General features: G+C 45.9%; 1 protein-coding gene across 1 annotated transcript in view; it reads left to right on the forward strand.

The window, feature by feature from the left end:
• Positions 1-2,589: 2,589 nt before the first annotated feature.
• Positions 2,590-24,955, forward strand: part of cntn3a.1 (contactin 3a, tandem duplicate 1) — a 91,000-nt gene continuing 68,634 nt past the window's right edge. The window contains exons 1-2 of the mRNA XM_083641497.1: positions 2,590-2,674; positions 17,638-17,770. Coding sequence (XP_083497623.1) covers positions 2,620-2,674; positions 17,638-17,770 — 188 coding nt within the window. The 5' untranslated portion in view covers positions 2,590-2,619. The remainder of the gene's footprint in view (positions 2,675-17,637; positions 17,771-24,955) is intronic.

Genomic DNA, 24,955 nt, shown 5'->3' on the forward strand with positions numbered 1-24,955 from the left:
CACTTTGACTGGCAGTCGAAATAAGACTTAATTTATTTCATTTGAGTGGAGTGTAAATAGATGTTATCCAAACCTGCCACTGCAACGTGGTATAAAAATGTAACATTAGAATGTGAAGATTTTGTTGAATTTCTAGGCTCTTCTCTTTCGTGTTAGAGAGGCATTATTGGAAGTAATTTATTCAGAGCAATTCTCACAATTATTCCCTCAAAGGAGGAGCTCTCCAAGAATATCCAACGACGGCACGGCGGCACTACAAGGGGTTTGAAGTCTCTCTGTTTTATTATTAAAAGCCAACATTTACTTATGACATTTGCATCCTAATAACGACGAGATAAGTTGGAACGAAAAATGACACTCGCAACCCCATCATCTCCATAATGAGATTTCTTGGGGGGAAAAGCATTGCCTTTAATGGTTTAGCAGACGCAGGAGGAGAGCAGTGTAGGCGAACACGTCAGGCTGATATATTCACATCAGCATCAGTATGCTCTGTCATGCCTTTCAGGGGTGCAAAGATAAGAGGCACACAGATAACTGAGAAACGGTGAAAGTCTCATCTTTCTTCTTGTTGTCACTGGCATCATCAGACCACCATACTGTATTTTCTTATTCAATGTTTCCTCTCGTTTATTTGAGCCGGCAGCTGGTTGTTGTGTGTAGTCGGAGGAATCGGCGCTGCACGTCAGTCAACTAAATGTACCAGGGAGAGACAGTTTGACCAGAGACAATTGCGAATTTGCTTTTCCTTTCTCCACCCTTCCTCTCTCCATTTGAATCACTTCGGCTGTAGCTCAGGAGGTAGAGCGGGTCGTCCACTAATCGCTTTGGATAAAAGAGGTCGGTGGTTCGATTCCCGGCTCCTCCAGTCTGCGTGTCGAAGTGTCCTTGGGCAAGATACTGAACCCCAAATTGCTCCCGTTGGTGTGCCAGCACCCTGCGTGGTAGCCTGCCGCCATCGGTGTGTGAATGGGTGAATGTAACTACTGACTGTAAAGCGCTTTGGATAAAAGCGCTATATAAATGCAGGCCATTTACCATTTACCACTTCAGATGCCAGTTAGCCAAACCTCTGTGGTTTGGCTAACTGTCAAAATGATGCTTCTTTAGAAGTGCATCTGATAACGGATCAAAGTAGGACGTCAAAATGGACTATGGGGAGGTACTAGATTAGTGGAGGCTGTCCGTCAACCTAGGGGGGGCGGAGTAAAAAACAGGAAATAGCCCAGGTCCAGTAGATGTGGACATATTTATCTGCTGCTTCACCCAGAATCTAATCAACATATTGGAGGTTGTTGCACCAGTGTATTTTTAGACAAATAAATACATCACTGTTGATCAGTGAGGGGACTAATGTGTCTCATTATCATATCACAACTTTTTTTGGGGCGGGGGGGGGGACTTGATTTGAGTCTAAGCGGAGATGAATTACGCTTTAGTCCTTGAGAAAATCAATTGTGCGAGTGTCCCCGAGGGAGCGAAAATGGTTTTGCGCCGCGTACAGTCAGCTCTTTATGTCAGAAAGACATAATCCCTCCAGCTGAGAAGAATGCCAGCAGCCAGGACAGTGCTTTATTACATGCTAGGCGTCGTGTCTGACAGCCAGCCTGCTTTCTGTAGAGTCTCAGAAGCTTCTGCAGTACAAGCAAAGCTAAAGCAATCTCTTGAAGTTTCCCTCACAGACGTGAACCCTATGATGAATGTGAAGCACGCTTAAGCAACTCTGAAGCACACGTTTCTTTGTGAGTGCGCGTGAGGACAAATTTAACATTGATGTTTGCACCAGACACTGATTTTGTGTGTCTTGATTATACACTCAGCTACTGTCGTTAAATAGCTGGAATTATACTCGCCTACCCACTGCGGAGGCCCGGGTTCAATTCCCCCGGCAGCGGGACTGTACCTCCGGCTTGGTCAGACGTTCCTACAGACACAATTGGCCGTGTCTGCGGGTGGGGTATGTGTCCTGGTCGCTGCACTAGTGCCTCCTCTGGTCGGTTGGGGGGTGGAGGGACTGGCGGGAGTAGCTTGATCCGCTACTTCCTTCCAGTGAAACTCCTCGCTGTCCCGTGAGGAAGCGGCTGGCGACTGCACTTCTATCGGACGCAGCATGTGCTCTACAACGTCCCCAGATTGACAGAGGGGCGTGTCCAATTGGGTAGAAAATGGGAGAAAATCTGAAAAAACTGGACTTACACAATATCTGCTATTCTGAAAACAACCGCCACCGGCAACAACACCTAGACCCGGGGAATGTTGTTTAAAGATTCATAGATTTATTTTTCCATTAATTATTTGCGGTTTTCAGGATAGCACTCGTGTTCTCCTTCCTAGTATTTCGTGTCTGAGGAGTCATTACCAAGGAAACATGGACAATTACTGTCCTTGTGAAATAGAACACTGAGTGACGACGAGACCAGTGACCGGAGACCGCTGTCTAATGCCTTCTCTCTCACTCTCTCTCTCTCTCTCTCTCTCTCTCTCTCTCTCTCTCTCTCTCTTTCCCCCCTCTTTTCTTTTCCTTTGACAGAAGAACAGTGAAAGTGTCGGAGAGGACAAAGCCAGGACTCTGCACACCTGTGATTGGATGTGAGCTCGTATTGACCTGAGACCATTAAAATGGAGTTGCTATGGAAACTTATACTGCTGCTGTCATTGGTGGAGTGCCTGGCAGGTAAGCCCCCTCCAACTTTTTTATTTTGTTAAAGTCTTGTTAGCATAGGGGGGTTGAATTGTTATTTGTAGATTCTGTGTGATGGACGCTTGACATATAGGACAGATATGTCTCACTCAAAAATGAAATGCAAAACTAAGGGATTTTATTTGATTTTAGGGCAATTAAACGCTTTCTACAATTGACCTATCGCTAAGCCTCACCCCCCGTCCTCACTCGGACAAACACAGGGCAGGCTGACTAGAATAAATGGCAGCCGTCACTGTCAAAGTTATATCCCAAGAGGGTCTAAACAACTTTTTGATGCCTGATATTGTCTAGAAGCCATCATAAAGTACTTCACTCTGCCATGGAGGGCGATGTACAACATTTAAAGCTATCGATAAAAAGAAATGAGATAAGTGCATGGAAACGGCTTTAGCGAATCTTTAACCAAACATGCACTTTTAACGAAGGAAGACCGAAGACAGATTAACCAGTGGGGATAACAGGCGACTGACATCCAGAATTTACATTTTATTCACTTGAGTAACCTCTCCGTGGATTATTTATATATGCCGAATTGAAGAGTGGCGCTTGGCAATCTATTTATGTAGGCCTACCTCTGTATATTCAAGAAACTTAGTGTCGATGTTTTTCATAGCGAGACAACAGAACGCACGCATGGGTGTAGCAGATCAGGAGAGGCATAGCCTACAGCAGACCACTTTTTCCACCATGTTTTCTCTTTAGAGAAAACACATTTATTTGGGGAACGAGATTAATCCCCTCGTTTTAGGGTTTGACTGGTGTCTGGCGATGTTTTAATGACATCAATCAATGCGCCTCCTCTTCAACCAACTCCGGCATTACGTGCATAACGTAATGGCTGGAAACTCGCATAATTCAGCATTTTCTTTTGCCGACTTTCTGAATACCATGATGATTATCATGATACCTTTGGATCACAGAAGGCAAATGAGGGAGAAGACTCATCTCGCTGTCACCACGATTGCAGATTTAACGTCCAAACAGCAGCATCATTGTGGATGTGAGTGGATCTACGTTTACTAGTTTCTTATTATCCATTGCCTGGCCTCCCAGGATACCTCGTAATGTTGCATTTTACCACCATGCACATCGTTTGACCATTTCTTTCTACTTATAACTGTATGAAACACCATAAGACCAGAGGAGAATCCCGATTTCTTCTGCTTCTCTTCTGCTTCTCTATGGAGCTCTCGGCTCCGGTTGTCCGAGTGTATTGCAGAGCTACACGCGCTGTGATTGGCTCGTCTGCGTTCGGGGCGTGGCTTAGCGATAGGTCAATTTGACAAATGGCAGGAAGCGCTTGCAATGTTATGCATTGGCAGTTGAAAGCAGCACCTCAGCGCACCGTCTTGTGCGTAGCAGCGGCGATCACCTATTTCTCTCTTTCAGTGAATCATGTCGGGGGAGAAGAAGAAAGCTTTCCACACTATCTCTTAAAGACATGATGAATTATCGTGCAGCAGAAGAATGGACAGTCATTCATTTTAAAGAGCACCTCAATTGTTGCCCTAATTGACACTCTGCACTGGTAGTACAGGAATCTTGTCATTGATCTTGCCTTTAATGAGAGACCTAATTCCCCTCCCTTACAAAAGCTCTATATGGGGTCAAACTATATGTCACATTTTGAAGCGGAGAACCAGATGAATAAGGGGCTTTGTCGCACGAGCAGCACAGTATCTTGAGGATTCAGTCATCTTTCAGTTGCCAATCAGCAGCCCCTCCACTCAGCTGGGACCTCAGATAATTAGTGTACCTGTGTGTGTGTGTGTGTGTGTGTGTGTGTGTGTGTGTGTGTGTGTGTGCGTGTGCGTGCGTGCGTGCGTGCGCGCGCGCGCGTGCGTGCGTGCAATCTGACTGTGTCTACTACGACAGTGTGTTTTTGTTTGTTTGTTTGTGCGTGCGTGCAGTAGCACGACAGCACGCGCCGGCGCCCCCAAATTCGCCTACGTGGCAAATTAACAACCACTTATCACTCAATCCAATCCACATCAGTGGTTTTGTCTAATGAGGCTTTTCCTCAGGGAACTGTGACTCACTATGGGGATTAGTGTATCTTCACCATTAGTCTGGATCACATATCAACGCCCTAGTTAGACAGTCTGATGCGCCGACAAGAGAACGTCTGCGACACCCGCAGCAATCTGGGCACCGACCCGATTGAGTTTGTTGGGAGAAGACAAACGGCTTGGAGGAGGCGACGCAGCACGTCTTGTCTGCACTCTGTGGGAGCGACGCAGCACGCCAGATCACCCCCCACAACAACAACACCACCTCCTCCTGTAATCGGGCGGTGTTGCCGATATGACATCCAAAAGTGACCCCCTTCTTCTTCAGCGCACTTGAGTAACTTCACAAAAGGAGCCGGTGAGCAGATCTTTCTTCATTGTGTTGCACAGGCCTTGCCTCACTCTCGCAGTTGGTAAGCGAGCATTAATATTCAGCACGGGATTATATTACACGTGCTCCCCGCTCGCAAGACAAGAGCGCCGTTACGATAGACTTCCAAAGCCTCTGCTGCGCTCGCTCGGAGAAAGACATGATAAGCATTTTAGTATGCAGACGGGCCCCATATTGGTGAGGGGAAAGCACAGCGCGGAGGGTGTGAGATAGGTGCTGTTATGTAGGTTATATTTATCCTGACTCCAAAGTGTGTTTCTTTTACTTTGTTTGTGTTTAGTGCTGCTGCACGGAGCTGTGTGGGTGAGTAGAGGGGCCAAGGAAAGGCATTCCCATAGTGAGTTCATCTGCAGTTAACTAGCTTTCCACCAGGCGTCCCTGAGGGTCTAGAAGGCCCAAGGCAGGGGTGTGTGTTTGTTTGTGTGTACGTGTGTACGTGTGTGTGTGTGTGTGTGTGTGTGTGTGTGTGTGAGAGAGAGAGAGAGGCATTGAGGTAGGCTTGGATGTGGTTTGCCACACATGGATACAGCTAACCTTCATGCAGCAAACGGCTTCCATCACTGGGTGAACAGTCTCTGCGTGATGGAAGTGGTTGCATCATGCGGCAGTCGTAGTTTTCCCAAAGGTGCTTTACAGGAACAGCTCCATCTCAGAAGGTAACTCAGTCAATGATCTGAAAGGATTGGAGGGAAATCAGGGAATGGGTTGGCTCAAATTCTACACAATTAACATCCCACAGCATTAAAAAAAAAATATATATATATATATATACGGTATATGTAAGGGATCATGTACAGGGCGCGACAGTCATTATCTCACAATAAGCCCCCGACAAGGGAAATGAAGACCCTGCTGTGACGCGCGCTCTAGGGCCACATTATCCCGCTTATTACATGGCCACTTACAGATCATCTGACACTAAATATTGATTTGAAAATTAGGTTATTACAAGCTAGATTAATTTACAAGCCTCTGCCGATAATAGTTCAGCAGGGCTGCAACCAGAGAAACATCCTTAGTATCCACGGGCAACAGAAGTGCAACCATAACAACCTAAGATTGCCAGTTGGCCTCCAACCAGCAATCAAACATTTAGTGCTCTCCTAAGTCATATTGGGAAATTGCTCATTTAGCTTGAGTGTGTCTGCAGTAACAAACAAGTTAATGTCTTTTTTTGGCAAAAGGTGTGTGGAAACATCAACAAAATGCACTGAACTTGTTGGCGGTGGTGTGACATGAGAATAAGTACTAAGTAGTAGTAGTAGTAGTAGTAGTAGAAAACTTTAAAGTCCTCCAAGGAGGCAATTTGTTGTACAGCACAGTACATGAGGACACAGACACATTAAAATAACATACACAACTCGTAAAAATCATAAAATCATCTGTAGTGGTCAATAATACTGTGCATTAAAGTGCACGTGTTAGCAGCTCGGCATATTTAAAGTGCATATCTATGATATATTGCATATTGCATAGAGACAGTCCGCATGTCTGGGAACGCCCATACAGGCTCTAGGAGCGCCCACAATAGACGCTGGGTTAGCTGGCTCAGCCTTGCTGGGGGCGGGGTCAGGGTGGGGTAAATTCCCCCATTCTATCCATTCAGCAAAGTTAGAATTTAGCTGATAGCCCAGCCCAGGCAGACACGATCAGGGATTTAACCACCGCAGTAAACGCACATCTGAGCAGACGTCTTGTGTTCTGCTCTAGAACCCCCAAACCTGTAGTTTAGAGCCGCAGCACCGTCTTTTGGGGAGTCAGCCCATGAGATATATCGGCGGCTTTACCCCACTCGCGCGCCAGCCGTTTAACATTTTGTGGGCGTTCCCAGACATGCGGACTGGCTCTATACTGCCCATTGCTGATGACCAGCTACGTTCTCAATCTCATAATCATAATAAAACGTTCTCAATCTCATAATCATAATTAAACAACAATAACCATGCTAATAATAATAAAAAAAACAAATAAAAACTTCAGATTCCCTGAATCTCACATCTTATTTAGCTGTATGATTGACATGGGGAAGGATAAATGAATGTTTTGCTCTGTTGGTTGTGATCTTGGGGTATGTATACCTCCGACCAGAAGGGAGTAGCTGAAACTCTGCTGACAGTGGATGGGATTTGTCTGAGCAGACAATGAAGATTTGTGAATTCTGTTATCAGAAATGTGTATTAAAGAAGCCATGTAAGAAACGGGCTGGTCAGATTGCAGAGCAGAGGCGGTTTGGCTCGGCACTGTTGCCATGAGGCATACTGTCATGGAAAGTCTCTTGTGATGCATGTGTTGAAAAAGGACGGAGGCTTTGTTTGTGATACTGGAAACCTTGGTTAATGTGGTGAGGTTTAGCACACACAACCAATCAGCCGAAATAAGTACATACTACCTCTCACAAGTTTGCTACCACCACTACTATTCAATTAACACAAGTTCACACAAGTCTTGTGATGCCAATGGGAAATTAAGGGCATGTTCATGGCCAACACTATAATCTCCCACTGGTTTCACTCTCCTCTGTAGCCCCTTTTGAGAATTCCAGGGACGATTGCCAGACCAAATATTGACTTAAATCATCGATTCATCAGGACATAGCAAAGCCTTTTAGGAATCCTTGAGCAAGGATTTTATTGCAGCTTTGAAGTATGCAGAATATTCCCCAGTGACGCTTTCTCCCAGAGCGAGAATGAATATGAAATGTATTTGCATATACAGTGTAGCTGTATTTATAGATTGGTGTAAATTAATCTATGCTGTGTGTGATTCTTTTCAAATTGAATGGTGATATTGTAATTTTGTGACGGCACACATATTCTGCAGCCTTGGCCCCCTGCCGTGAGCTGCTTTCTACCGGCATATTGCATTTTTCTTCCGGTCGATAAACTTCACATTCATGTGAAAATTCTACCTCTATTGCCTTAAACAAAGCCCAAATAATTGACCGTATAATTATGCTGTTAGCGCTCATCTCCAGGCTCTTTTATCTATTATCCAAATTTCAACGTTGCACTAATTACTCACACATACAGTATAATTGGCGAGTGTGCTGAACCTTCTTTTGTTAAACATACTGTAATAAATGTCAAAGAATCCACGAAACAATACTCTCCATTGTCAAAACACCAACTGAAATTCACAAATAGCCAAATCAGACATGATGTAGTATGGTCGTACACATTACTGTACAGTTGTAAACCGTGATGAATGCTGCCATTAGTGTCCACCATAGCAGCTGGTAAGTGACAAATAACCTGCTAAGCAATCTTGAGGAGGAAAAGGTGAGGATATTACTCCAATTAAATGACAAATGGCATTCTCACTGGCTATATGTTCTTGGTTTATGTAGACATTCAATAGAGAGAGCAGCAACAACAACAAAAATAGCTTTAATTTGCCATTCACATACATGGGTTTGGATGAAATCAATTGTGTTTCCCCAGTGAACAGGGCATTGAATCCACAGAACACACAGAACATTACAGTGTCTTAGATGTACTAGCTTTGATTTACTATGCTGTTGTGACGTGATTGGATATTGGTTGTGGATGTGTTGGCCACATTCCTCTGCTTACAGTGCATGTCAGTGAAAAATTCATTAACTTAATTAATGGGAATGTCACAACGCAGCTTAACTAGCTAGTCAATAAGCCCCTGGAATGCAGTAAGATAAATACAACACTATCAGTTTGAATCTTTTGGGTGATTCCTTCTCATAAAAAATGTTTCTTTTATTTCTGCTTACTGTATCTGGTTATGCGCTGAGATTTTTCTTTCAAAAACAAATGGCAAAACACTTTATGGTAGTACATTACAGCTCGCCGAGCTCGGTAACAACATGGTGATAGGTGGTAATAGTCTGAGAATAAAGTACCGTACAGTAATAATTAGGTAATACCATGTAATTACCAGTGTTAGCTGTACTGTAACTTAACTACTTTTTGCAGTGACTAGTAATCTAACCCATTACTTTTTCAATTTTAGTAACTCAATTACAATTGACCTATCGCTAAGCCCCACCCCCCGTCCTCACGCGGACAAACACAGGGCATGCTGACTAGAGTAAATGGCAGCCGTCACTGTCAAAGTTATATCCCAAGACGCTCTTCACAACTTTTTGAGCCCTGATATCGTCTAGAAGCCATCAGAAAGTACTTCACTATGCCATGGTAGTAGCCTACAACATTTAAAGCTATCGATAAAAAGAAATGCGATACGTGCATTCCTGGAAACGGCTTTAGCGGATCTTTAATCAAACGTTTTAACAGAGGAAGACAGCAGGCGGGGATAACAGACGACTCACATCCAGAATTGACATACACTTAGAGTAACCTCTCCGTGGATTATATAGCCTATATGCCGAATTGAAGAGCGGCGCCTGGTAATCTATTTCATGTACCTCTGTATAATCAAGAAACGTTCAATAATGTAGATGTTTTTCATAGCGAGACAACGGCACGCACGCATGGGTGGTGGTGTAGCAGATCAGCAGAGGCATAGCTTACAGGTTTTAACATCATGTTTTCCTCCTGGATCTTTTCTCTTTAGACTACCTCACATTTATTTGGAGAACGGGATTAATTCCCTCGTTTTAGGGTTTGACTGGTGTCTGGCAATGTTATAATCACATCAATCAATGTGCCTCCTCTTAGTCTCGCTGGCCAGCCTCTCTTCTCTACCAACTCCACGCGCATAACGTAATGACTGGAAACTCGCAAAATTCAGCATTTTATTTTGCCGACTTTCTGAATACCATGATGATTTTATGATACCTTTTGGATCATGGAAGCCAAATGAGGTAGAAGACTCGTCATCTCGCTGTCACCACAATTGCAGATTTAACTCCAAAACAGTAGCATTGTGGATGTGAGTGGATCTACGTTTACTAGTTTAATATTATCAGGATACCTCGTAATGTTGAATTTACCCCCATGCACATCGTTTGACCATTTTTTCAACTTATAAATGTATAAAACCAGAGGAAACTCGCATTTTCTAGTGCTTCTCTATGGAGCTCTAAGCTGAGAATGTCCGAGTGTATTGTAGAGCTGCACGCGCTGTGATTGGCTCGTCTGCGTTCGGGGCGTGGCTTAGGGATAGGTCAATTACTGAAATAGTAACTGGGCTAGTTACTAGTAACTGCAGCCAGCGTATGCTAATGATGACCTTGAGTAGGCGATACGCCCCAAAGTACTTTCCCTAGTCACAAATTACTTGAAGTAACAACTAACTCTAAGGTAGTTAAATTACTTTTTGAGGGAAGTAACTAGTAACTGTAAATAATTACTAATTTTCAGTAACTTGCCCAACACTGGTCATTACCAAAGTAATAACCAGGTAATAGCTTGGTACTAACAATGGGTACTTTATATCTGGGTAATTCGACTGAAATGTATGTAATAGGGTAACAGGGCCAGAAAACAAATGGTAACTAGAAAAGTGCACTCAGTAGAGATCTGCAGATCTCCGCCAGCCACTGCTACGCCTAACCATGACCAAACCGAAACGCAACTGCGAAGGGAACCACTACGGGAAACACCAGCGGTTATTACTTTGTTAATTACATGGTATTACCTAATTATTACTTCTTTATTATCACACTATTACCCCCCCCCCCCCCCTATTATTATGTCGTTACTGAGATGTAATGTAAAGTGCTACCCATTTTATTTACAAACATTTTTTTTTTTTTATGTTGGTGTGTATGTTTGGGAATATTTCCCCACAAATATGTCAAGCGTTTAGACCAGCCATGATCGACCCGTCCTCGAAAAACAAACCTCACCTTCCCTCAGCTCTGGAGTAAACATTTGAAGGCCCCTGAATGCGAGACCTTAAAGGTGTACCTTATCGGCCCGGACAGAGGGGGGGAAAGATGCTCTAAAAAGCAAGATTGGCTTTTTTTTATTTGATGCATAAAACCCTGAGCTGAAGCGAATGGATTTGGGACCTCACAAAACGACCGATCCCTCCCCCACAGTCGACTCCCCATGTGCCTGTTTATTCATGCTGAGGTAAGCTGGAGGAATTCATTTGCTGTCAGCCAGTATTGAATTTGAGATTAGTTTTTACTTCAGCCTCCAAAACAGCTCCCTCTGCCTTCCACTTGCCGCTGCTGCGATGCTGAGTCTTGTGTTGTCTGAGAGAAGGCTTGGAAAGGCCTTGCCGCGCACATCGCCATCTGGCAGCAGGTGACAGATATGAGCGGAGACGGTCTATTAAGAAAAAAATCGCATGATGACCTCCGTCTCTTTCCTGCGGCATTGTGCGGTGAACATCCTGTTTAGGCGTTCTGAATCGGTGCTGCTTTGCGATGCATCATCAGTTGGCTGGCAGTGTGTTTGGGCCCTGCCTGTGTGGGCGTCGGCTCAGACACCACGCTGAATCCAGCATGACTTCTTCTTGACCCGCTGCTTAGATCTTATTTCAGACACTTAAACGGAGGCAACACCCAGGCGAGTGCAGGGTCAGTGTTCATGTTAGCGCTCTTGCCCAGAAGCATTTCCACTACGCAGCCATGAGTCTGTAGTGCAGGGATACTCAACTTGCTTTGCCCGGGGGGCCACTTTCGTGAAATGATAGAAGGCCATGGGGCCAGTTAATAAACAAACCATATACATTTTTCTGTAGCAGATTGTAGGTTTTTGGGGTGTCAGCCGGAGTTTAGTCTGACAATGTTGTGCACACCGGATAGTTAGTTAGGTTAAGTACATACATAAGTGCCTGGGTAGCGAGCAGACGGGGGTATTTGACAATTTAGCAGCTAAATCATAGATTATTGAAAGATATTCCATATTCCAGACTGAAATGCTATAACAGAAGTGGAGTATTGGCCAGAATGACATGAACATCTGGACACTTATTCAGCGGGTATCTTGCATGTTGCGTTCAGGTGCACTATACTTTTGTTTTTTGCAATTCCACCATTCCATCGCGGGCCGCGAGTTGAGTATCACTGCTGCGGTGCAACCCCAAACGAAATCCTTCTCACGAATCAACCAAAATCACATCAACCGTTTCCTCAAGATCCCTTCATGAGAAGAAGCCTGCGGAGTTCAGGCTGAGTGGCATCATGTGGCACACGTCTCTGTGTCTTGATTACCAGGAAGCGAAGCCTGGAAATGATTCCGTTCCTCCCTCCCTGCTGTGTCGTAGATTCATTTCCGGCAAACGAAAGAGTTTCAGAGAGTTTGCATCAGTTTGAAGTGAGCCCCCCCAGGCACAGCCCCCGGCCTCAATCGCTTCTCATTACTGTATTCTTACACGTATTCACACCAATAATAATAATGAGAGTTGCCATGGTGCCGCTGCCAAAGATCAGCTCTCTTCAGCTCTGTGCTAACCTACGTGCTAACACCAAATATCTGCTATGTTGATTAATTTCCCGTTAAATGAATATTGAGTTAACTTTGTGTTCACTGCAAACCGCCTAGGGATTGATTATTAGAGCCAAGGTTATGCGATATTGCACCGACAGACACGGTTCAGTGCGTTTACAGTATGGCTTGTGTTTATAGTAGGTAGTTATAGTATGGAGAATACTGTATGTTGTATGTGCTTTAACAACGCAAGTGGTACAGTAAGTGAAAGATCCACCAGGGGGGGTGGCAGTGGCAGAGTAGGGTGGGCCGCCCCTGCCATAGAGACACTGCGGAGCGCGTCATTGAGAAACCACGCCCAAAACGGGGGGAAAACAACCAACAAAGAATTCTCTGTGGCTTCCTTGTTTTGCTCGGGAGTACACAAAAACACTTTCATTGGCGATTTTCTACATTTGTTGTCTGCGCAGCCCACCACACAACCGCTTTTAGCTATGTTTAATTCAAGGAAAATGACGCTGGTGTATGGGAGTGAATGGAGAGCTTTCCCCCGTGATGGGCGTGGCCTATTCTCTATCCTGCATATCGGAAATTCACATAATGTATGTGCTCGCAGCTATTGCGAATGCCCGCTTGTTCAGGTATCATCAGGTTGTGCTGCTAATCTCTGTGGTGTACTGTGGCTTACATAGTTAATAAGAATTGAGATTTTAATGAGGAGTATATTAGCCTGACACCATATAATACTACTTTGCAATCAAGATTAACTTTAGGATACAATTTTATTCGTGTTATTTTAATATTCACCCGGGGCTTTTTTTTTTTTTTTTTTTTTTTTTTTTTACTATTTTGAAAACGGGGCTCTTAATGTGTCAATGTATGTGAAATGATAACTGAAGTAATTAATCAATGTATTAAGGCATTATTGTCTCTCACAAAAGACTGATTCATCTCATGTATACCGGAGGCTTCACATCCTGGCGAGTTTGTCTACAACGCGCGCGCGCGTATGTGTGTGTGTGTGTGTGTGTGTGTGTGTGTGTGTGTGTGTGTGCGCGTGAGCGTGTGTGCGCGCGCGTGTCTGTTTGAATAGGCACCCGATAAGAAGTGTCCTCTGGTAATCAATCAACTCTCAGCGCTGCTTCGAGGGACACGCTTCATCTAACAGCGATTATAATTAGGCGGCCTCTCGTCGTGTGTAGCTTTCCGAGAGGTTTCTCCTTGTGGAGACGAGGAACAATCACTGTACAAGGTCCCTCGTCAAACATCTCCACCCTCTCTCAGAGAGTTATTTTTGAGTCCTGAGGATAAACCTGTGTACTCTCAGGGGCTCAGGAGACTTGAGGAAGATGCCTCCCTCTCATACAAATGAGTTAGCATACCTTCAGTGTCTTCCCACTTCTCCACAAATGCATTCTCGGAGCGCCAAATTATTTATTCCCTCTGTGCCATGGAAAGGAAATGTTTATTCCAATGCAGCGTTGACGGCCCCATGGGTCACTCATTTGTGGCAGAGTTATTATAGGTCTTCCCTGCACAACACGCGTTCGCTATTGTGCCATTGTAATTAACTAGGAGAGCAGTGTCACAGTAGACACGCTCTGTCTTTGTTGTTTGTCTCTTCTTGTTTCTATAGAGACGTGTTTCTTGTGTGTTACAGACACAATGAATCAACAATGTTATGATGCTAATTTCAGCGTTGTTGGCCTTGAGATTCAATGTACAGTACTAATGTATGTATTATGTACTGTACACTACAGATCTCTCTTTGTATCCCTTCATTTCAGCACACACCACTTGACGGTTATTCATGCCGAAAATAATGGCAAATGTACATACTGTAATATTGCAAAACAAAAGTAATTTGGATAGATTTGCGAGCAGAGTTGCTCGTTTGTTAATTGTACTACAGTAAGCATAAAGTATGTGCAATAATGGCACGATGGGTTGTTTTAATGAGTCACTTTAGTAAATAGTGTATTGCAATAATTTCCTGACAAGTCGGGGAATTTAACGAGAAGCAAGTTTAATTTAGATAAAGCTTCAAACTCAAACAAAAAACCATCCCCCCAAGTTCCCCTCCTCCTCCCACCCCCCCCCCCCCCCCCAGTTCCCCTCCTCCTCCCATCCCCGAACCAGCTTTTTTGGAAATGAGATGTTTTTTCTTCATCTGACACACAAAAGGCACAATGTTGATTGCTCAAATGAGAGGGGCCTGTGCTGTATCAAACCACACCATATTAGCCTCCATATTTGTTTTGGCATTTTAGTTCCGACTTCTTATTGGATGACATCCCCTGGGAAGGTAGTGATAACTCTGAAGGGCTTTAGATAGAAAGAGTGCCAAAGCGTAATGGTGGCGGTGCAGCGTGCCTTTGACAACTCCGTACTTTCAGATGGTTGCATTAAAGTTTTATGAAGGTTACCAACTGATTATGCAAATACAGAATTTTATGAATACGGTAATATGAAAAACACTCTTGGGCTGTGTGTGTGTGTTCACATGGTCTACGGATCCAGTGCCACACTGAGATTTTATCAAGATTCAATCTGCTCTTGTGCAGTGTGATCAGTGTTGGGCAAGTTACTTTCAAAATGTAATAGACTACATATTACTAGTTACTTTCATTTGAAAGTAATAAGTTACTTTTAGTAACTCTTACTTATTACAGTACATTAGAGTAACTTACTTATTACATTACTCTTGCGTTACTTTCACCGAATTAACCGCAGAACGACACCGCCATCCTTGAACCATCCCGAAAAAGAATTTCAATCGTCCTGAAGTCAGTGTCTACTGTTACCCATCTTATCCCTGTGCAATATAAATGACACAGGGTGTTACAAAGCATTATTTTCCACACCTTCTTCTTCTACTCTCCATTTAATGTATTTGTTGCACCTTTTCTGGCACGATGGTACATGACTGATGGAATATGCCAACAGAAAAAAGCGTGCATTACAGCACTCCTACAGTAGGTTGAGACCATAGCCACGAGTGTGCTTCAGACAGGCATCAACATTAGCTCCGCGGGTGTCAAGTTGGCCAGAATGTAATAGGTCATCTGACTGCTTTAGGGCTTTCAACATAAAACCCTTATTGTAACGTTAAAATTAATATTCATTTTGAGTAATACTTTACAGGCACAGTTTCACTCCATATGTAATCTTAACACCTTGACTGCCAGCGACGAGTGTAGTCGTCAAACACAATCGATTTTTTTTTTTTGACGGTGGGATGTGCATCTAAGCCTTTTACATCTCTTATATAGGTATTGGACGTGTACAACGTGTACAACCCATTCCACCGACCCACTAAGTGGCGACAAGGAAGGAGGAAGGCAAGCAAAAAGCAGTGTGACTGAAGCCATTCTCATGAAGGTGGATTGGCGAAGGCGCTTTCGTTTTTGCGCTGATTGCTGGCGGTGCGGGATTGCAGATTTGCATAGTGGATTGCGGGTGGGACACACTTTGAAACACGCAGCATAATATGACCAGAATCGCAAAAGCTTCATCAAAGCCCTCAACCAAAACTCCAAGACGCGAGCGAGTCTAACCAGACTTCCTCAAAGAGCGGCCGCACAGACAGGCTCACACCCGCAGCAAAGCAATGAGACTGGTGACAAGCGGGGACTGCCCCCTAGTCCGACACCAAATTGGAAACAAATCCCATTCTAAAAGGCTTTTAGAATGGGATTTTCAACCCATTCTTTTTTGTTTCTTTTTCGCTATAATTTAGAGTAATTTCATTTCTATTCAGAAATTTATTTGAGAGGTCGAGAGTATGAGAAAGTGCATTTGCAAAGGTAGGAAAGTGCTTGTGACAGGGCGCTGCAGCCAAAAAGAACGCCCACAGGAGGGAGGAGTTGAGCAGAGGGAAGTTTACTGCTGTTATGGAGGAAATTACTGTTCAAAACTATTGTTTAGGTCTTACTGATGCCAAAAATGAATGGTTAAAGTGACTGTTCTATCGAATTTCACAAAAAGCCGTTTATCTCTAAATATTTTTTCTGATGCTGAAACCATGCTGTATTCAATTGCTAATGCTTACATAACTACTAACTCTACAAACTAACTCTTTTAGACAGAGAAAGCACACATTCTATTAGTTCTTTTTAGATGATTGGTGTTCACGAAGTCGTAACAGAAGAGAAACCTCGGCTCTTGTAAAATGAGCCTAGAATCCTCAAAAACCCCCCTGGCAGAAGCTACCTACAGCAAGAAAAAAACGGCTGGCAGTCAATGTGTTAACATCACAATGAGTATTTTCATACAAGGTTTGCTGCTGTGTTAATTAAAATACCATTTTCTCCTCTAACGTGCATCAATAGACCCCATTTTATGTTTGTAAACAGCGCTTACGTATTTTGTGGACGGAGCCGAACTGGTTGTAGAAAGTGACAGCTAGCGGTTCAGCTGTCATAGAAATATGGACGATCCGGACGCCTCCTCCACGTATTTTAAAGCTTTCCCAGCAACAGACAGGTTACCTTACACAAATAAGCTAACTCTTTCAATGGGGTGAGGTTTCCTGAGCCGTACTCACTGTCAGGATGGGTCTAGGATCCGACTACATCGCCAAAGTTGCAGTGCTGGACATCATCATATTCCTGGTGGGAAAGTCCAGTGTCTTTACGGCACAGGACGTCTTTTTCCCGTATTCCGGGGATCTCTCTCGTTTCGGCTTCACTTTCTTCCTCAGAGTTTCGGTTACCGCGATGCGTGTGCAACTACCCCTGTGACGTGCACTCCAAATAGGTCTATAAGGCTATGCTTCTGTTTAAATGACATTATTTTGAAAGTTTTAACCGGAAGTTTCCGTTTTGTTTTTTTGCCTGATGGTGGGCAGCCGTGTGAGCAAACTGCTCAGGGAGGAGGGTGGTGGAAGCAGCTGAACGGGTTGAGAAAGCGACGTGAAAGTTTCCAAGAAAAAAAAAAGTTTATAAGCTGTACTTTTGATGTAAAAAAAAAAGAGGAAAAAAACTATATTATCTATTTTTTGAGGGGAGCAGATTTAGAAATGAAGGGTGGAGTAGGGGTGGGCTGCCCCTGCCAACCACTGCATTTTGAAAATCCATAATGTGGTTGCAGCTATTGCAAAGTTTGGCTTGTTTTGTTACCAGTCACTAGAAAAGAATATGTGAAAACCTCACCAGCAGGAGCAGAATCGTCACCAGCACATGAAAGCTAATGTATTTGTGTTGCTTCTCCTCCCAGGTAGCGGAGTCTTGCTGAGGCCCGTGTTCACCAAGCAGCCCGGCAGCGTGGTGTTTCCTCTGCAGCCCAGCGAGAGCCGCAGAGAGGTGGTGTTCAGCTGTGAGGCCCAGGGGCACCCACCACCCTTCTACAGGTAACATCCTCAGGCACCCACCGCCCTTCTACAGGTAACACCCTCAGGCACCCACCGCCCTTCTACAGGTAACACCCTCAGGCACCCACCGCCCTTCTACAGGTAACACCCTCAGGCACCCACTGCCCTTCTACAGGTAACACCCTCAGGCACCCACTGCCCTTCTACAGGTAACACCCTCAGGCACCCACTGCCCTTCTACAGGTAACACCCTCAGGCACCCACCGCCCTTCTACAGGTAACACCCTCAGGCACCCACCACCCTTCTACAGGTAACACCCTCAGGCACCCACCACCCTTCTACAGGTAACACCCTCAGGCACCCACCGCCCTTCTACAGGTAACACCCTCAGGCACCCAACACCCTTCTACAGGTAACACCCACAGGCACCCACCGCCCTTCTACAGGTAACACCCACAAGCACCCACCGCCCTTCTACAGGTAACACCCTCAGGCACCTACCACCCTTCTACAGGTAACACCCTCAGGCACCCACTGCCCTTCTACAGGTAACACCCTCAGACACCCACCGCCCTTCTACAGGAAACACCCTCAGACACCCACCACCCTTCTACAGGTAACACCCACAGGCACCCACCGCCCTTCTACAGGTAACACCCTCAGGCACCCACCACCCTTCTACAGGTAACACCCTCAGGCACCCAACACCCTTCTACAGGTAACGCCCTCAGGCACCCACTGCCCTTCTACAGGTAACACCCTTAGGCACCCACCACCCTTCTACAGGTAACACCCTCAGGCACCCACTGCCCTTCTACAGGTAACACCCTCAGGCACCCACCGCCCTTCTACAGGTAACACCCTCAGGCACTGCTTCATGCCCACACTTTGCTTTCTCGTACAAAGCACCTGGAGGTACTGTAATATCCCGCAGCTGTCAAGTGTAATTTATTCTGAAAACCAGATGAGACTGGATTTATTGCCCCGGGAGAACTTGGGGGTGGGGGTGTTTGGACCTTCCAGCTCGCCGCTGTTCGCCGCCCGCAGCCCGCTGAGCCTCACTGTCAGCCACGCTTAACTTGAGAATGATGACTTAATTGGCCTCGTTTGCTGGTCCACTGTACATTTGCATTGGCAGATGGACATTGATCTGCTGTAGGATCCACTTTGCGAGCTTCCACTGGCATGAAGAGCGTCACTGACCAGTTAAGACATGCAGCGATCTAAGAGAGCGACGCGCTGGAGCTCCACCGCAGTGCAACGAGAGATCAAGTGATCATCACACCACCCACACTAAAACCAATATGATAGAAGTTTCCTTTACTGTCTCAGTCTGTTTCAAGCCCCCTACAGTGAATGTTTGATATACTATATATACAGCATGACTGTCAGAGGCTGCACGCACACATCGCCACAGGGCATCTGCTTTTAGAGGTCGTCAGTACGACGTTTGTGCTCCACCCTCTCTGCCGATCTGGCGAGAGCCATTGATAGTCCTCCGACACATGCGCAAGTTGCCAGCCGCTTCTTTACACCTGACAGCGGGGAGCTTCGCCGGGCAGGACGTAGCACGTGGGAGGATCGCGCTATTCCCACCACCAGTTCCCTTCCGCCCCGAACAGGCGCCCCGACAGGAGGCGCTAGTGCAGCGACCAGGACACACACCCTCAATCTGGCTTCCCACACAGCCAGGAGGTAACACGGGGGCGCGAACCTGCGACCCTTGTGTCGGTAGGCAGGGAATCTACCGCGAGGTGGTCAGTAGTACTTGATGAGTATGATTCAAATCACTTGATGGATTGACTCACAGAAAAACGTTGACTGTTTGTTTAGTGTTCAGTGCGCTGGCCCTTCCTGTACGATTGTCTTATAAAGAAATGATGGCTAGTACTTTGCTGCTGAAGTGATGGCAAATGAAAACAAATGACAAACAATGATTTGCTTTAAAGTGCATCAAGCGCATCAGCTATTAATTCACAATCTATAAAATGGGGCCACATAGCTGTTGTACTCCTGTCGGTGTAATTAAATGTAAATTGCAAGGCCAAGCATTTAATGTGTAATAGGTTGAAACGATCCCTCATAACATCAGTGTGTGTGGCTGTTAATGTAGCTTGAAGATCCTTGGTGTTATGCCTAATGGGCACAAATTGAAATGAATGTAGGAGATCTTATCACTTGGATCGGCCAGAATACTTATTAAGCAATCAGTCGCTATTTCACTGTCTGGATCCCCCCCCCCCCGCCCCTTATTTTAAATGAGAAACTATTATTATGAGTTCAAATCTGCAATCTTTTTTTTTGCCCTTCTGAGCGTAAGTTCAACGAGCATGCCCGGCTCCATATCATATCAAATTTGGTTCTTATTAGCTGTTTAATTACCGCAAGTGCCACCAACTGTGGCACTTATATACCACATTAACAACTGATTTTCAGATTGATCACAAACTGTGATGTCAGATTTTCATCCAGTTTAATGATGGGACTGATTTTCAGATGCACATGTTTGTGGCTGTTAGTTCGATCAGTGCACATCATCATATGACTGTCAAAAAAGCCTTGCCAATTTTTTGAATCAAATATCACTCTGGTAGCATTTGAAATGGGCTTTGGAAGGTTTCTGGGTGCTCCTCGGGTGGTTGTGCAGCAGGACTCTCTGAACCATTATGCGGAATGGCTCTTCACTGCTGAGCGGTGTAGGCAGCTCTATTTCAGGGGCGCCAAGGACAAATTAATTTGTCTAAGACTAGCCAACGAGCACTGCCACTGAGAGCCCCACTCCGCCTTGTCACAGTGGCCCCTTGATTTGTCTCATCTGGGGCTCTTGGACCTGTTCCAGCTGCAACACAGAATCACTAAATCAATCTAATCAGCCAATCTGCTGTTGAGCACCGCTCCACTGCATATGCCCTGTTTCCCTGCCTTCTTCTCTCCCTCGGTCCCTCGCTCCCTCCCTCCCTCCATCCCTGCCTCCCTCCCTCTCTGCCTCCCTCTCTGCCTCCCTCTCTCCCTCCCTCCCTGCCTCCCTCCTTCCCTGCCTCCCTCTCTGCCCTCGCTCCCTGCCTCCCTTGCTCCCTGCCTCCCTCTCTCTCTCCCTCCCTCCCTGCCTCCCTCTCTCCCTCCCTCTCTGCCTCCCTCCCTGCCTCCCTCTCTCCCTCCCTCTCCGCCTCGCTCCCTGCCTCCCTGCCTCCCTCTCTGCCTCGCTCCCTGCCTCCCTCCCTGCCTCGCTCCCTGCCTCCCTCTCTCCCTCCCTCCCTCCCTCTCTCCCTCCCTCTCTGCCTCGCTCCCTGCCTCCCTCCCTCTCTGCCTGCCTCCCTCCCTCTCTGCCTCCCTCCCTGTCTCCCTGCCTCCCTCTCTCCCTCCCTCTCTGCCTCCCTCCCTGCCTCCCTCCCTGCCTCCCTCTCTCCCTGCCTCCCTCCCTGCCTCGCTTCCTGCCTCTCTCCCTCCCTCCCTGCCTCCCTGCCTCCCTGCCTCCCTCTCTCCCTCCCTCCCTGCCTCGCTCCCTGCCTCCCTCTCTCCCTCGCTCCCTGCCTCCCTCTCTCCCTCCCTCGCTCCCTGCCTCCCTCTCTCCCTCGCTTCCTGCCTCGCTCCCTCGCTTCCTGCCTCGCTCCCTGCTTCTCCCTCTGTCCAAGCAAACAGTCTCAAACAGTTGTGAAATTCCACCCAAGACCACGGAAGTAAAATTCAACCTAATTGCACCTTATCCCTTTGATGAGAAACCATTTCTGCAGAGCCTCCTTTTGCAAGGGTGGCTTTTCTCGTTACTCTCTGTTTACTCTCCTCCTTTTTACCATTTCTTTCTCTTTGACAGTGAATCGGTTTGAGAATGAAAGTGCCATTTGAACTAACTTATTTTTGTATAAGACTGTTATTATTCCAGAAACCGATTGAAATGATTAAATGTATCTGAATACATTGAGGGAAAGTTTTCTACAAAAAGTGGAGGAATGTACTCCTCTTCATGTGTTTTGGTAACTCTTCACTGTTCACAGTGAGTAGAAATTTTAACTTATAGCCAACATTTTAATTGCACTATTTGATTGCATTGAACTTGGCAGGTTCTCTTGGATGTTCGACCTTTTTTCATCCATAGAGAGAGAGAGAGACAGTTCATCCCCCAAGAACAAGCTTCCCCATCAAGCCATACAGACACGTCTTGTTGCAGTGATTGTTGATTGCTAGCACTTAAGTCTTGCTGGTCTCTGAATGAAAATCTCCAATCAAACCCACTGTTATCTTCTGCCTTGCATGTAGCTATCTTGTTTGAGCAGGCCTAGTGTGCCTGGCCCTCCTGTCTGATCATCACCATGATTGGGGGGGGGGAGGCTTGCGATTCCTGGAGCAAGGTTCCTCCCTCCCTCTTGGGATTCTGCTGGAGCACGGCATGGTCAGCTGCCTCCGAGGTGTCACAGGATTTGCTTTTAATGGAAAAAATAAGACAGAAAGGACTTCATCGCCCTTTAGTTAGTGTCATTCTGTGTGACAGGAAAGTCATTGCGAATGAATAACGTCTCTTGTTGATTACCTCTCACTTCAATTACCGGGATATTCGTTGTTGTTTTGCAGCAGCAGCGCACACAAGACTGTGCTGTTATTTGTTGTAATTTCTGCTTTGTTCAGATAGAATCAGGGCTGTTGATCGCGGGGTTTTGATGATTGCAGTGTGATGGTGACGACAGCATGTCATTATGCCGTCTGACAGTATGGATTATACGCATAATGAAGCAAAACTGGGCAGCCAACATGAATTTGGCTCCATGCCATGTAGGCTAGTGTTTTTTGGCGTCAGTGTCAGTCTGTCTAATACTGTGTTTATCACATTTTGCATAAATCACAATTTTCTATTCAGACACTGGGCCTATGGGATGTCTTTTATATCAATGCATCCTTTCATGAAATGTTGGGCTCTGTCTTTGTGCAATCAATAGCCGCTTTCACACACAGATCGCGCAATATTGCAGTTCAGACAGATCGTCCAATTGCCACCCTTTGACATCGCCAATGCACGATGTCATCGCCCTCTCAACTCTAACTACGGTATAACAACGTTTTATTCATCGGTCATTGTGCCTGCCTACGTCTACATATAACGTTACTCATATGGAGCTGAACACAGAGTAGCCTAGTTTTGCATGGCAGGCAGCGCGGCACGTGGAGAATGAGAAGAAAAGACGAGATGCGACAGATCAAAGGACAACCGACAATGACAACAGATTTGTCATTAAAGATTTGAATAACAAGGCTCATTGCAGACATCAGAAGCATGTTTAAAAAAACAGTAGTAGTAGCATTTATTCACTAATAGTCTGAAGAACACACTCAGAGGGCTTTCACACCGGCAGGGCTCCGTGCCGGTTCCGGTTCCCGAACCCTAATTTGAACCGGCCGGCGCGTTCAGACCGAAAAAATAATTGGTTTGGAACCTGAAAAGTTGGTTCTCAGCGGAACCAAAAAATAGTTGGTTTTTCCTTGGGAACCGTGACATCATCAGCGGGCGTGTCTCATTCTAGGCTGTGAAAACGAGCAGGAAGGAGAAGAAGGCAGTGACAACATGGAGAAAAATAATTTGCAGTGGTCTCCTGAGGAAACCAAATGTTTAGTGGCGATTTGGGCATCTACCGAATCTCAAGAAAAGCTAGAAAGCAGTACAAGAAAGAGCAAGTCGTATGCCGAACTTGCGGAAGAGATGGCCAAGGCTGGGTTCACTCGAACGCCAGACCAAATAATTAATAAACTTAAAAAACTGAGGAAGGACTACCGAATAATGTCCTCCCACTTTGGTTCCGCTTAAACTGGTGTGAACACGGGCTGGTTCGCCAGAAAGCACCAAGGTTCTGAGACTCCAGAACGGAGCCAGAACCAGAACCGTGTGTGTCTGAAAGCGGTATTAGTCACACCGCTGTGTCACATGTCAGGCAGCAGCCACACGTGGGGGGCGGGGCCGATCGAGATCGGCTAGGGAAAATCAATCGTCATTTCAGCCATTGAGTCGGCAATATACGATCCGATCGCCAATCGGCAACAACCCTAAACAGTTCATGATATTAGCCAACGATCTAAACAGAAGTTGGCAGCCAACCGCTGGGACAGTTTGGCTGCAGGAGGGATGGAGCCCCACCACCAGCCTGCCTCTGACATCCAGAGAGGATGAGGCCGCCTCCACAATCCCCAGCCCATGCGTCATTCTGACACCTCTGTGTTGGATGACAATCATTCACACCTCTGCCACATGTATATATAGTTAGAATGACAAATGTTGCCTCTTATTTTTCCCTGCGTCAGGGAATTACATCAAAGTCAAATTGGCTGACGTATCCACACAAGAAGGAGTCGGGAAGCTGTTGAATAGGATCTGTTCGTGCTTGGATCACTTGGTGAAGCCATGGAAATAGCATAGAACATAACTGCAGCATGTGTCGTGTGTCGTGCGCTTTTTCTTTATTTTCAGATTTTTTTGAACAATATACAAACAAAACAAACAAGCTCAGTCACACGGAAAAAATGATAAATAATATATACACACATATTATCGATGCTCAATATTGCAACATGGTGCCACCAGCTCCATAAGGTGCTTACGGTATGTGCTTGTAAAGGACACTGTGTGTGTTAACCCACGCAAGGGGTCTATGAGAAACCAACCTGCAAGTCACCCGTCGCCCCTTAACCTCATCAAGGTAGGCTAGAAACAGGTCCCAAATAGTTGAGAATTTTTTAAGTGAGTTGGTCCTCAGGAACCTAAGTTTCTCCATCCGTATGACAGAAGTCATGACCGTCAACCACAATTGAGAAGAAGGTGAAGAGGGGGACTTCCATTCCTGCAGAATGAGTTTGTTGGCAACAGTTGTCCCCTGCGTCAGAGACTGTTGCACAGCTGCAGGGAGGTTCAGAGAGGACTCGGAGCAGCCGAAGATGGCGAGTTCTGCCTCCGGCTGAAGGGTTATTTTTGTCGTGCGCTTTTGACCTGGTCTGAGTAGGCGGGCGGCACAAATCCTGGTAATCCATGACACCAGAACTGCTGTGCTGCTTGATCATTACTGACTTACCTACTGTGCTCCCCCCTCCCCCCCCACTTTACCTACTGTGCCCCCCCCCCCCCCCCCCCCCCCCACTTAGGCACAGTGAAGTTCACGGTGAGTCACCAGGATGCGGCTACAGGCGAGAACAAATCCACCATGCGGTGTCGCCAAAATAGAGGCTGTAGTGTTGCAGGCAGGCAACGC

The sequence above is a fragment of the Poromitra crassiceps genome (genome assembly GCF_964638095.1).
Source record: "Poromitra crassiceps genome assembly, chromosome: 8".
In the NCBI taxonomy this organism is placed as follows: Eukaryota; Metazoa; Chordata; class Actinopteri; order Beryciformes; family Melamphaidae; genus Poromitra; species Poromitra crassiceps.